General features: G+C 36.5%; 1 protein-coding gene across 2 annotated transcripts; it reads left to right on the top strand.

The window, feature by feature from the left end:
* The first annotated feature begins 1,640 nt into the window (after positions 1 to 1,640).
* Positions 1,641 to 7,808, top strand: LOC100797489 (methylenetetrahydrofolate reductase 2). 2 transcript variants are annotated; one of them, XM_003527540.5, is made up of 12 exons: positions 1,641 to 1,864; positions 2,099 to 2,518; positions 2,962 to 3,022; positions 3,132 to 3,214; positions 3,510 to 3,683; positions 4,454 to 4,627; positions 4,722 to 4,822; positions 4,918 to 5,029; positions 5,161 to 5,241; positions 5,328 to 5,505; positions 6,968 to 7,302; positions 7,443 to 7,808. In XM_003527540.5, the coding sequence occupies exons 2-12, from the start codon at positions 2,114 to 2,116 to the stop codon at positions 7,524 to 7,526; spliced, it is 1,788 nt and encodes a 595-aa protein (XP_003527588.1). In that variant the 5' UTR covers positions 1,641 to 1,864; positions 2,099 to 2,113; the 3' UTR covers positions 7,527 to 7,808. The 2 variants fall into 2 exon arrangements, with proteins under 2 accessions (XP_003527588.1, XP_040872727.1); XM_041016793.1 differs by lacking the exon at positions 3,132 to 3,214 and having other exon boundaries at positions 1,643 to 1,864.
* Positions 7,809 to 13,742: the final 5,934 nt, after the last annotated feature.

A 13,742-nucleotide genomic window follows, 5' to 3' on the forward strand; every position in this document is an offset into this window, starting at 1 on the left:
ACTTCTCCCACAATTTCATAAATGTCCAAATTCCATCTTGACAATCAACCTTTCTAGAGAATAGTTGGTTTCTATGAGGGACTCTTGGAACCTCCTGCAAACTTTGGCTCATGACTCTTCTCTCCCTTAGTGCATTCTCGGAGACTTAATGACCTATTGTTCAATGACAAAAAGATTGGTCTTGTAGATCATCCAAACTGACTTCTCAATGGATTCAGGGAGGCTCGCTTTGATTGTAGCCTTCATAACATTCCCATGGAAGGACATTAATATCATGGGCAAAGAGATGCGACAAGCGTGATGCAATTGAAGAAAAACAAGACCATGGTTTGGCTACTATGGATTGGTTCGACCTCTTTCCCAACTTCAAACTAATCAATGGTGTGTCCTCTAAATCTAATCACTGTCTTATCATCATCACACTTGATGCCTTGGAGAGGAACTAAGTGACGTTGCCAAAACTAGTTGGGACAAATCTCTTCAAGGAGACTTCTTATCCAAAATCAATTTTTGCTATGCTGAAATGAACACGTGGGAAGACACATAAAAAGGAATTACTTTGATCAAATTGAAGCCTGTCGCAAGAAACTTGACCAGTTGTACCAGTTTATCAATCCCGAGGATGCCATCCATTACCAACACACCAATACCATACTCAAACAGTTGATTGCCCAAGAGGACTCCTATTGGAAACAAAGGGCCAAAATTCTCTGGTTGAAGGTTGGTGACACAAATTCAAAATTCTTTCATGCCTTTACCAATGTGAGAAAGAAATAAAATTTCATTTCCTCCTTGAACCTAGAAGATGTTACCACTACTTCTGACCAAAAGGATATATCTAAGAACAATTGTAATGATTTTCTTCGTGTTATCAATAAAATTCCCACATGTGTTTCCAATTATGACAATGACTATTTGATAACTCCTTTTAGTATGAAAGAATTCAAACGTGTTCTTTTTGAAAGACTTTAGACCTATGCCCTTCTACACTATCATCTACAAAATTATTTCCAAAGTCCTTACCAATAGACTTAAACCCATCCTTCCCAAATGCATCTCCCAAGAACAATCAGTTTTTGTAGAAAATCAAACTATCTTAGATAATGTCCTTTTAGCCTTAGAAGTCATCCACCATATGAGATATAAGAATAAAAGTAAGTAGCGAGAGATTGCACTAAAAAATTGATATATGGAAACCATGTTGAGTGAATTTATCTTGTAAGTATCCAGAGGAAAATGGACTTCGTGAAAAAATGGATTTCTTGGGTACATATGTGTCTTTAATTATTTTTTTAAGGCCTTAATTTTATGGGTTATGATACTCAGATCTTATTTTATCACTCCAGATTCACATATACTAAAATAGCCAATCCTAAGTTTAATATTTTTTTTCTTGTTGAAAGACCCATTTTTTTTTAATTAAAACGATGAAAAAGAATATCTCCAACTTTTTGTGAACTGATGTGGAAAAAAAGTAGCGGTGTCACTCTTCTCACCCATAAATTCCATTCTATCACGTGAAGAAAAAATGAACAAGGAACCACCGGTAGCCAGTTGCCACCAACCATCCTCACTCCTTCACAGATCTACATGTGTCGTTTCCTCTATAAATAACCACATTACCTACCGCTCCCCACATTCCGCGCTTCGTGTATCTCTCACCCATAAATTCATTCTAATGCGAAGAAAAAATTGAAAAAGTGACAAGGGACCACCGGTAGCCAGTTGCCACCAACCATCCTCACTCAGATCTCAGATCTACCTGTGTCGTTTCCTCTATAAATAAACAAATAACCACATTACCGCTCCTCACATTCCGCGCTTTGTGTATCTCTGTCTACCTTACCTTACCTCACCTCACAAGGTACGACTATTGCTCTTATTTCTTTCAAGTTTTCGTTTCCCCTTCCGTTCTTAATGTTAGGGTTCACAATTCTCATCCAGAACTTATAACTCTTTTCCTAATTCGGCTATTGAATGTCAACGGATACATACACAATTGTTGTTGTTGTTGTTGTTGTTGTATGAATAAGTTTGTTTTAGGATTGAGTGTTGGATCTAGCTGATCTACTTACTGCTTTGGTTGGCTTGGCCTCAGGGACAAAGATAAAAAATGAAGATCATTGAGAAAATTCACGCAGCCTCGGCTGATCCAAACAGGGTGGTGTTCTCATTTGAGTTCTTCCCGCCCAAGACTGAGGATGGGGTGGACAATCTGTTTGAGAGGATGGACCGCATGGTGGTGCACAACCCCTCGTTTTGCGACATCACTTGGGGTGCTGGAGGGACAACGGCTGATCTTACATTGGAAATTGCCAACAAGATGCAGAACATTGTCTGTGTGGAGACCATGATGCACCTCACCTGCACCAACATGCCTGTTGAGAAGATTGACCATGCTCTCCACACCATCAAGTCCAATGGCCTCCAAAATGTGCTTGCACTTCGAGGTGATCCACCGCATGGTCAGGACAAATTCGTCCAGGTCGAAGGCGGCTTTGCCTGTGCACGCGACTTGGTACCTATTCCTTTCTCTTCCAATTTTCCTCATACTTATATCATCAATTCATTCTATTTTTGCCTAGGTTTGCTGGGATCTGTGTAGTACCATATCACCCTCACTCATGCTCTATTTTGCCAATTCACCTCTGAGCAAGTCTATAATTTCTGGACTCCATTTATTTTGTGGAGATTGAGCCAGAGGAATTTGCTGAATATATTTTTGGTTTAATTACTCATTCGGTCACACATGCACTCTTAATTCCATTTTGTTACATTTTTTTGAACCAAACTTTCAAACAAGTAGACAACATTTTCCACTAAGTTATGGAACATTGTACTGAATTCTTAGTGATGATAAAACTTTAGTTTTGGTTTCATAAAACTTGATACTAGATCCTGTTAGTTGGGCCACTTGTCTGGTCTTGAGTCCTGATTTTAGGGATGCTTGTGTTTTTGTAGGTGCAACATATCAGAGCTAAATATGGTGACTACTTTGGCATTACAGTCGCTGGTTATCCAGGTTTCTTGCTTTTGTTATCCTTATTTTTAACTTCATTATCACTTTCTGTCAAGTGCTTTCTGCTCCTTTTTCCACCATCATTTTCTCTTATAATGGTCTTTCTCTTCAGAGGCACATCCGGATGTTATAGAAAGTGATGGGTTGGCTACATCAGAGGGTTATCAAAATGATCTTGCTTACTTGAAGAGCAAGGTCTTGTCATCGAATTAGAATCCATCCATTTTATGTTTTTTTTAATCATTTCTAGAACATAATTTGAGGGGAGGATTCTTTTAATCTGTGACGTGCATGCTTAAACAAGAAGGAAAAAGTATTAATGAGAAATGCTGCATTTTTTTATAAACATGGCTATTTCTATTCTAAATGTAAATAAAAAGTAAACAAAGAGGAGTGGGCAGTGGAGAAGGATTACTTTGCAAGGAATTTTTTGTTTATCTTTCTGCCTGTTTTTCAGGCCTCCTTTTCTGATTTTCTGTTCTTTTTATAGGTTGATGCTGGAGCAGATCTGATTGTCACTCAGTTATTTTATGATACGGATATATTCCTCAAATTTGTGAACGACTGTCGCCAAATTGGAATAACGTGCCCTATTGTACCTGGAATTATGCCCATTAATAATTACAAGGGCTTTATCCGCATGACTGGGTTTTGCAAAACAAAGGTAAGAAAAAAATTGTGTAGACCTAGTATTAAATATTGTAAATGTTTAATGATCTCAAGGACCTTGGGGAAGGGGGGTTCTCAAAGGAAGCATAAAAGGTCACTTGAATGTTGAATATAGATGTCTCTTTATACATGTATACTGGAAGAAAAAATAATTGTGCCCTTTGGAACTTGAGAATAATAAAAATTAGACTTCAGCAAGTGTATAGAAATTACATTGGTAGGTAAAGAATTACTTGCAATTAGATAGATAGGTAACTACTAGAGTATTAACCCAACATGCATTGATGTCTGTTATGCATTCCAGTCATGCCTAAACTATCAATTATGAGGTTTAGGAAAATGCTGGAAGAGTGGAGGACCTGTTCTCTAATCCCTATTTATAAGAGCAAGGGAGACATACAAAATTGTGCTAATTATAGGGGAATAAAGCTGATGAGTCATATATGAAGTTATGGGGAAGGTTAATTTAGTGGAGATTAGGAAGAGAATCTCATTACTAAAAATCAAATTAGTTTTATGCTTGGGAGGTCAATCATGAAAGCAATATACTTGCTATGACATTTAATGAAACTGAATGTTAGGTGGTAAAAATCTTTCCAGAGAATAAAATTTGCGTAGCAGAGAGAAGAATGATGTGTGGATGAGTGAACATATTATATTTCTTAGTTATGTCATATGCGTTTACTTTTTAGTTTTTACTAATTTGTTATATATGTCAAGTGTCATCGGCTCTAATACAATGTTTTATTTTCAATGACAATCTAGATACCAGCTGACATTATGGCTGCTTTAGAGCCTATCAAGGACAACGAAGAAGCTGTCAAGGCTTATGGAATTCACCTGGGAACTGAAATGTGCAAAAAGATTTTAGCTCATGGAATTAATACATTGCATCTTTATACACTAAATATGGAGAAATCGGCATTAGCGATACTAATGGTTGTCTCCTATTGCATGTGATGTGTATATTTTTAATGTTATTTTTGAAAGACTTCACTTAATTGGAAGGTGATATTAATGTTATTTCTGGCAGAACCTTGGCCTAATTGAAGAGACCAAAGTTTCTAGGTCCTTACCTTGGAGACGCCCTGCAAATGTTTTCCGTGTTAAAGAAGATGTCCGTCCAATCTTTTGGTATGTTACTTTGCAATTGGTATGTCTTGTTCCAAAATATAAGAAGGAAGTATCTGTCTGAAGGATTTCTTACGTTCTTTATGCAACTATCATAGGGCAAATCGTCCAAAAAGCTACATATCAAGGACAATAGGATGGGATCAATACCCACACGGGCGTTGGGGTGATTCCTGTAATCCATCATATGGTGCATTATCTGATTATCAGGTGCACATGGTTACTTAGTGATTTTAATTTGTGTTATTGGTAAACAAGGCAGAAGAATGAAACACTACATTGAAGCTTTTAGAAATTGGCAAGTCTTGTAATTTGCTGGTGCTATAATTTCTTTCTTGCAGTTCATGCGGCCACGTGCACGGGACAAGAAGCTTGTTGAAGAATGGGCAGTTCCCTTGAAAAGCATTGAAGATATATATGAGGTGGAGTTACTGTACTTGGAACATTGCTAGAGTATTCTTACTAACAGTTCGACGTCATCTAATTTACGCCTTTTGTTGCATATCAGAGGTTTAGACTGTATTGTCTTGGAAAGTTGAGAAGCAATCCTTGGTCAGAACTAGATGGTCTTCAGCCAGAGACAAAGATAATAAATGAGCTGCTGGAAAAGATTAACACAAAGGGCTTCCTCACCATCAATAGCCAGCCAGCTGTCAATGGGGAAAAGTCAGATTCTCCTACTGTTGGTGGGTGTAAAAGAAGTTAATTTTTATCTATGCATGATATTTTCTGGATGTAGGTTTAGAGCATTGTAGTTTGTACTAGCTATAGATGGATGACTAACTTTCTGATACAAGTTAGATAGTTGAATATTTCTTTAGGTTTATTTTGGAATGAGGTAGAAGCAAGGGCTAGATAGTCATAGGCTCATAGCAGGATGGAACCACAGACAGCCACAGTTACTTGTGTCTTGAACAATGGTGGTCAAGTGTATGTATGACATGATATAGGAGGCTTTCCCCCTTCTGTCCTGGTACTGACGTATGCATATTGTTAAGATGTCCCACATTGGTTTGGAATATGATCAGAATACCCATTACAAAAAGACTCCGGTAATCGTCTGCTTTTTTAACTCTGTTAGGTTACCTGCAGTGCAGATGTCCAGTTCTGGGCTTGAGGTGTCTGTTAAGATGTCTAGCTTAGAATATGGCCAAAATGTTCCCTATAAGACTTGCACAATCCTCTTCCTTTGAGGTAGCCTTTAGGGTTGAGTTAGGCTTGGTCCATTTCTAATACCTATCTTAATAATGGTGAATATTTGTTCCCTTCCCAAAATCTAGGTTTTGATTATTTTTACTATTTCTATCATTTACTTACAACTCGTTTTAAAGAGGTTACTTACAGTTAGGTTGATTACCTTTTGACACGGTCTTCCAGTAGGGTATCTTTGGTTTGAAATATTTTCACCAATGAAAAGTAGGCATGTTAACCTTAGCACTGGCTGTCTGATTTGTGCCTTGTCTTTAATTACCTGAATATTGAAGCATGTGACTGGATTAAGTAAGGAATCCTATTGAAGCAAATCTAAATTCAAAGCATTGAAACCAGCCTTTTTAATTTTGTTATTTGTCTCTGTAGTTCCATTTTTTTTTTAATTTCCTACCAATTTCCTTTTTGATGTTTTTTGTTGGTTTGTGCATGCTCGTCTGCTGAATCTGATGTTGTTCTAATGGATAACATGTTAGTAAGGTGCCACAATTCCACATACAGCCACAAGTGGGCAATTTTAGTTCTGTTTTATTTCCAATTTCCTTTTTCTTGTTTTTTGTTGGTAAAAATTACATTATGTCAAATGTGATACATTTGAACCTATACAGATCACGGATCTGGTTGTCTTACAGATCAATTCAAATTGTTGATTGCCTAAACTACTTTTAAGCTGAATAGGAAAAATATTATTCTTAAGTTCTGGACTTCAGGTGGCCAGATGATGGGAAGGATTTTTTTTTAATTTACTTTTGGACTAGTATTGAGTGAGATGTGTGGCTGTACCACTTTATATTAACTATATTTTCTTGTAAAACAAATAATGAAGATTGAAAAGTACTCAAAAGGGTGCAATTTGTGACTGAGGGTATTCATATCTTGTCCATATTGGTTGGTGGATATGAGATACACTAAATCATTTTTGTTTGAAATTTGGCCTAGGCTGGGGTGGACCAGGCGGGTATGTTTACCAGAAGGCATATGTAGAGTTCTTCTGCTCTAAGGAAAAGCTGGATGCACTTGTTGATAAATGCAAGGATCGAACATCTTTAACTTATATGGCTGTGAATAAAGACGGGAGCTGGAAATCTAATGTGGGTCAAACTGATGTTAATGCTGTGACATGGGGTGTCTTCCCAGCTAAGGAGATAATTCAACCAACCATTGTTGATCCTGTCAGCTTCAATGTATGGAAGGATGAGGCATTTGAAATTTGGTCAAGAGGATGGGCAAGCTTGTACCCTGAGGGTGATGCATCCAGGAAATTGGTTGAAGAGGTTGGTTTCTAAATCTATGGTCCTGTAAAACCTTGCACACTGCCTTATAAAAGGAAATACCGTGTATTTGATGGCAATGCATTATTTTTGTTTTCAGCTAGATGCTAGAGTTTTGATAATTCTTTCTATTTGTGTCACAGGTTGGGGGCAGCTACTTCTTGGTGAGTTTGGTCGACAATGATTACATCAATGGTGATCTTTTCACCGTCTTTGCAGATTTCTGACATGAGCTTATTATTTATTAGTTCTTTAGTTATGTCACTTCTGTTCGTTGTCATGTTCCTTTCCTTTCTTTTGTTTTCTTCTCAGTAGGATGGTTCATATTACACGTGGTTCTAAGTTGAAGTACCAAATTATTTTTCTGGGCTTTGTCCCAAACATCTTTATTTTTTCATTCTTCTGAGTCGCATGAGTAACCTGTACGTTGACTTAAGGACAAGTTACTCCTTCCTTTGAATTCGATGTTTCTTAACTGTGAAAGTAGAATATCGAAGTCTTGTGTGTTATATTTTGCTTTTATTTCTTTTCTCTGAGAACCTTGTCATCATTGGCATTTGAGAAAAAAAAATCATGTATATTACAATCTCTCTCTCTCTATATATATAACACAATAGTTGCAACCGTGTTTATCTGCACGCGTGTCACGCTTTGGTTAAATTGTTAAGTGCTGCAGACGACATAATTTGATATGAGAATACTCAATGATCTTGAAATATAAAAGATAACTAAAACCACAGATAAAAGAAATTATTTTTTTAAGTATCCTGATAAGGTGCTGAATATAGGCAAGGAAACTTCCTGTATTTGAGGCCACGAAGGGTAACTCCAGAAAACAAGAGAAGAAACAGAGCCTGGAATTTGGTAAAATTTTCAGTGCCTCTTACTGTCATATTCATTCATATATATAGCTATTACAGCATCAGACCTAAAACAGAAAGTTCTACCAGACCCTATCAATGCCTGACACCTGTACCACAAGCTGGTTCCACTAAAAACAGAAAGAACAATGCAATTCCACTATAACAAAATGCTTTATTTCACTAATACAAAAGGTAACAACCTAGTGAACATACTCCTCCTAGTCTGTGGGCTTTCTACTGATGCGTTTGGGTCTTTGGTGCTGATCACTATCATTCCCTGGTCCTTCGAGAAACACCTTATCCTCAAGGTGATATGTGGCTTGCAACTCGGTCCAGTCCTCCCAAGTGGAGTCTTCAGGATTTAACCCAAGCCATTGTACAAGTACCAGATGCTTGGGTGGGGTGGAAGTGTCCCATTTACGGTCCAAGATAGCCAGAGGCAGAATAATGGGCTTACCTTCTGTTGCTGATGGTGGAAGAGAGTTATCTAAGTGAAGTGGCCCAAAATGTGGTTTCAGTAAGGAGCAGTAGAACACAGGGTGTATTTTGGACGATTCAAGTAGAGCCAACTTATAAGCTACAGACCCTATCTTCTCAATAATCTTGTAAGGGTCGTAGTACCTCTTCCCCAATGCTTAATTCGTCATGTTATGCATTTTTTAAAAATTGTGTCCCATACATAATTAATGTCGGTGATACATTTTTTCCATTGTTTAAACATCAAAGAATCCAAAAAAAAATATTAATCTTGATGGAATTGTCACATATGAAATACGGATATAATATATACATACATATATATATATATATATATATATATATATATATATATATATATTCATTTATTTTTCAAATTACTCTTTCACAGAAAGAAAAGAATGAAATAACATTGATCATATAACAACTGTACCTATAACAACTCACACCTCTTATGTTAGGAGTTGGTGGTATTCAACGCTGAGATAATTTTAGTATTTAATAAATTTTTTTCCTAGTCATATCAATAAGGTCATGAAATTTCGATTTATTTATCTCTTATTTTTCATAGAATGGATTTGCTTGAATGGTTACATGATTTTCTTTTAGTCTTTCTTGGATCGGGTCTTATATTAGGAAGTCTAGGAGTAGTATTATTTATTAATCCCATTTTTTTGCTTTTTCATTGGGCCTAGTTCTTATTTGTATATCTTTATTTTATATTTTATCAAACTCCTATTTTGTAATTGCATCACAATTATTTATTTATGTGGGCGTTATAAATATTTTAATAATATTTGCTGATGTTTATTAATGGTTCAGAATATTATCAAGATTTTCGTCTTTGGTTGATTACGGACCTATGACATTTTTTTAATAAAAAAATGTCACATAGGTCCGTAATCATCCAAACCTAATTTCAGATGAAAAACTAATAAATTATAATTTTATAGGGGTGAAAAATAGACAAAAAATTATAAAAATAAATCTGAACTTTGGTAATTTTAGAAGGATGAAAAAATATTTTAGCATTTTATTTATAAAATTAAACCACAAAAAAATGAATAAATAAAGTCAATATCTAAACTATATGTGAATTTAATATATATATATATATATATATATATATATATATATATATATATATATATACACATTTATAATTGACTATAAAAAATCTTTAAATATGTAAACTAAGAAAAATATTTTTTTAAATTTTTTTTTTTGAATTATCTAAAAATTTGTAAAAATATTCATAATGGTTGGTTAACTATTTCAAATAATATGAATGTTAACTACACTTCATCTATAAGACACTGTATTTAACATTCTCTTTATAATTATTAAAATTTATTGAAAATTAATAATTTTGATAAGAACTATCCTTACTAATATTTTTTGTACAATTTAAAAATTAATATTGAATGGATGTGAAGTTATTATATGATATTTTCTTATCCAATGAGATTTTCTTTTGTATATAGATAGCAGAATAGTAAATTATTTTCATAAACACTTTCTTTAACTGTTTAAGAGAGTTTACAAAAATTATTATAATTTATTTATTCATAAATGGTTTTAAACTTATTTCAATAAACTTTTTAAAATAACTTATCAAAATATTTTATTGTTATTTGTAAATTGAAAACAATCCCACTTTCATTTTCGTGACTCCTTCCAACGGCACGACCTAATACAATATACCTTGATCTAAAATCAATCTTGTTCTCCCTCATCCATCACCACACAACACCCCGCAAAATCGTAAATATAAACCTTGTCCCATGCACCCTTTGGTACTTTCACACCATCCCCTGAAAATTACAAAACCACACTTCCCCGCCCATTTTTTCCTCCTTGTCTTGTTTTCTTCTTCGACTTCTTCTTTCTCTCTCTCTCTGCATCTTTCTTTTCCCTACCCTATGCCTCGGTCGACAAGTTTATTCTAAGGATTTCCATGATGCCAGATTTGGGAAATCTATCTCTCTCAGCGGCTCTCAAACTCTCTCACTGCTCCTCCGATGATGCCGTTGACGCTCCTGTCAAAACCCTAACCAATGGCTTCGGTTCCAAACCTGCCTTTGAACCTCGGGTTTTGAAGCGCACCCGTGGCTCCCTGGATCGGGTCAAGAAGCCCCCTACCGTCGACAAGGCCTTCCAAGATCGCCTCAAAGATCCTTTTCTAGTTGGCGCTCCCAAGATGGTATTTTTTTTAACAATCTTTAAATTACTGATTAATGGATCCCGCATGTAATTAACTGTTTTTGTTTTAACTGATAATGAGTTTCATTTAATTTTTTGTTATGTGTCTGGGTTGAGGGTGAATGTTGTTTTTGCTGTCATTTTACGATCTAAATTCAATCTTGTTCGATCTAAAATCAATCTTGTTCTCCCTCACCCATCACCACACAACACCCCGCAAAATCGTAAATACAAACCTTGTCCCATGCACCCTTTGGTACTTTCACACCATCCCCTGAAAATTACAAAACCACACTTTCCCGCCCATTTTTTCCTCCTTGTCTTCTTTTCTTCTTCGGCTTCTGCTTTCTCTCTCTCTCTCTGCATCTTTCTTTTCCCTACCCTATGCCTCTGTCGGCAAGTTTATTCTAAGGATTTCCACGATGCCAGATTTGGGAAATCTATCTCTCTCAGCGGCTTTCAAACTCTCTCACTGCTCCTTCGATGATGCCCTTGACGCTCCTGTCAAAACCCTAACCAATGGCTTCGGTTCCAAACCTGCCTTTGAACCTCGGGTTTTGAAGCGCACCCGTGGCTCCCTGGATCTGGTCAAGAAGCCCCCCACCGCCGACATGACCTTCCAAGATCGCCTCAAAGATCCTTTTCTAGTTGGCGCTCCCAAGATGGTATTTTTTTTAACAATCTTTAAATTACTGATTAATGGATTCGACATGTAATTAACTGTTTTTGTTTTAACTGATAATGGGTTTCATTTAATTTTTTGTTATGTGTCTGGGTTGAGGGTGAATGTTGTTTTTGCTGCCATTTTACGATCTAAAATCAATCTTGTTCGATCTAAAATCAATCTTGTTCTCCCTCACCCATCACCACACAACACCCCGCAAAATCGTAAATATAAACCTTGTCCCATGCACCCTTTGGTACTTTCACACCATCCCCTGAAAATTACAAAACCACACTTTCCCGCCCATTTTTTCCTCCTTGTCTTCTTTTCTTCTTCGACTTCTGCTTTCTCTCTCTCTCTCTCTCTGCATCTTTCTTTTCCCTACCCTACGCCTCTGTTGGCAAGTTTATTCTAAGGATTTTCACGATGCCATATTTGGGAAATCTATCTCTCTTAGTGGCTTTCAAACTCTCTCACTGCTCCTCCGATGATGCCCTTGACGCTCCTGTCAAAACCCTAACCAATGGCTTCGGTTCCAAACTTGCCTTTGAACCTCGGGTTTTGAAGCGCACCCGTGGCTCCCTGGATCGGGTCAAGAAGCCCCCCACCACCGACAAGGCCTTCCAAGATCGCCTCAAAGATCCTTTTCTAGTTGGCGCTCCCAAGATGGTATTTTTTTTAACAATCTTTAAATTACTGATTAATGGATTCGGCATGTAATTAACTGTTTTTGTTTTAACTGATAATGGGTTTCATTTAATTTTTTGTTATGTGTCTGGGTTGAGGGTGAATGTTGTTTTTGCTGCTATGTTATTTACCCTGGGGATGATGAGCTCTTGTGTTCTGTTCGAGGATGTGATGCGTGCTACCATTCTGAATGTGCAAAAGAAGAAGCTGTTGGGCCTTCCACTCTGAAAAAATTCAAGTGTCAACAACATGTAGGCTTTTAGTGACATGACCCTCACTTCCTTAATGCACTGATTTGCCTTTGCACATGAATTTACATGTATTGGCTCCTACTTTATACACAATCTTAAAATCATGGGCAGCTCATATATTAGCAGTATTGCTGTGCTTTATCACGTGAATTATGGTTTCCTTCTGATTAATGCAATTTATAGAAGATTAATTGGATACTTAATGTATCATTTAGCTGATATTTAAAACAGGGAGCAAATGTTAGATTATTTGTGTCATCTGATGAACTTGGGGTGGTATGAACACATGTGAAAGCAGAGATCGATCACAAGTTCTAAACTGTTTATGTGTGCGAGACTCTTCCATAAGTAAAACTTATGAGTAATTCTCACTTAGCAAGAGCTTATTGAATTAAACTATTTACCCAACACCCAATAGTGTCCACAATCTTTTTTTTTATTTTGTCCTCGTTGTCTTGCCATACTTATATTATGTCCTTCAATGTGCAGTTATGCTTCATTTGCAAGAAAAAGCAGTTTAGGCGTGTTAGGTGTAAAGTAGCTTTCCATAGTAAATGTTCTCCATGGTCAGATTCAGTGTTGCAACTAAAAGATAATCCTGGGCATACTGTTTGCTGGAGGCATCCTTCTGATTAGCGCTTGGATAAGAAGGTCAATTTTTTATTTTCACCAGAATCTTTTACTGTTATTGTTTATTGATTATACTGCAAATTGCTGTATGCCCTTCCATTAGAGTCCCACCCACATTCAAATTCAGTTATTTGTTGTGCTTGGGATATCTAATTTTTGTTTCTTTCTTTACCTTGTGATGTCTTTCCTTTTATAAGCTTATTTTTGTTTGATGTTTGTGGAGCAAAAAGACTTTCAAGCTAGAGAGGAAAGAAATTGGGACTGGTTATGTAATGTTGGTTGGGAAGTGGATTCAAGAAGATCAAACAGTGAATATTATAAGCATTTATTCTCCTTGTTATATCCAAAGCAAAAGAGTACTATGGGAGTCTGTCAGAAAATTGAAATCGCAAAGCCAAGATGGACTATGGTGTATATTGGGGGATTTCAATACCATTAGGAATCCTACTGAGAGAACTGGTGCGTGCCACAGAGGGACGGAGGATGGTGGGTCTAGAGAATTCAATGAATGGATAGAAGATATGGAGGTTGAGGAAGCTCCATGGGTGGGTAACAAATTCACATGGGTAAGACCAAACGGAACAGCGAGGAGCAAGTTAGACAGAATCTTGATATCTCCAGATTGGATATCCAAATGGCCTGGATCAGCTCAATATACACTGGAGAAAA

Source organism: Glycine max, chromosome 6 (assembly GCF_000004515.6).
Source record: "Glycine max cultivar Williams 82 chromosome 6, Glycine_max_v4.0, whole genome shotgun sequence".
Lineage (NCBI taxonomy): Eukaryota > Viridiplantae > Streptophyta > Magnoliopsida > Fabales > Fabaceae > Glycine > Glycine max.

Bases quoted from the DNA above. Each gene is read 5' to 3' on its own strand.
- LOC100797489 (XM_003527540.5), top strand. From the start codon at position 2,114: ATGAAGATCATTGAGAAAATTCACGCAGCCTCGGCTGATCCAAACAGG. The intron at 2,519-2,961 runs GTACCTATTCCT...GTGTTTTTGTAG, and splicing joins TTGCCTGTGCACGCGACTTG to GTGCAACATATCAGAGCTAA. The intron at 3,684-4,453 runs GTAAGAAAAAAA...ATGACAATCTAG, and splicing joins CTGGGTTTTGCAAAACAAAG to ATACCAGCTGACATTATGGC.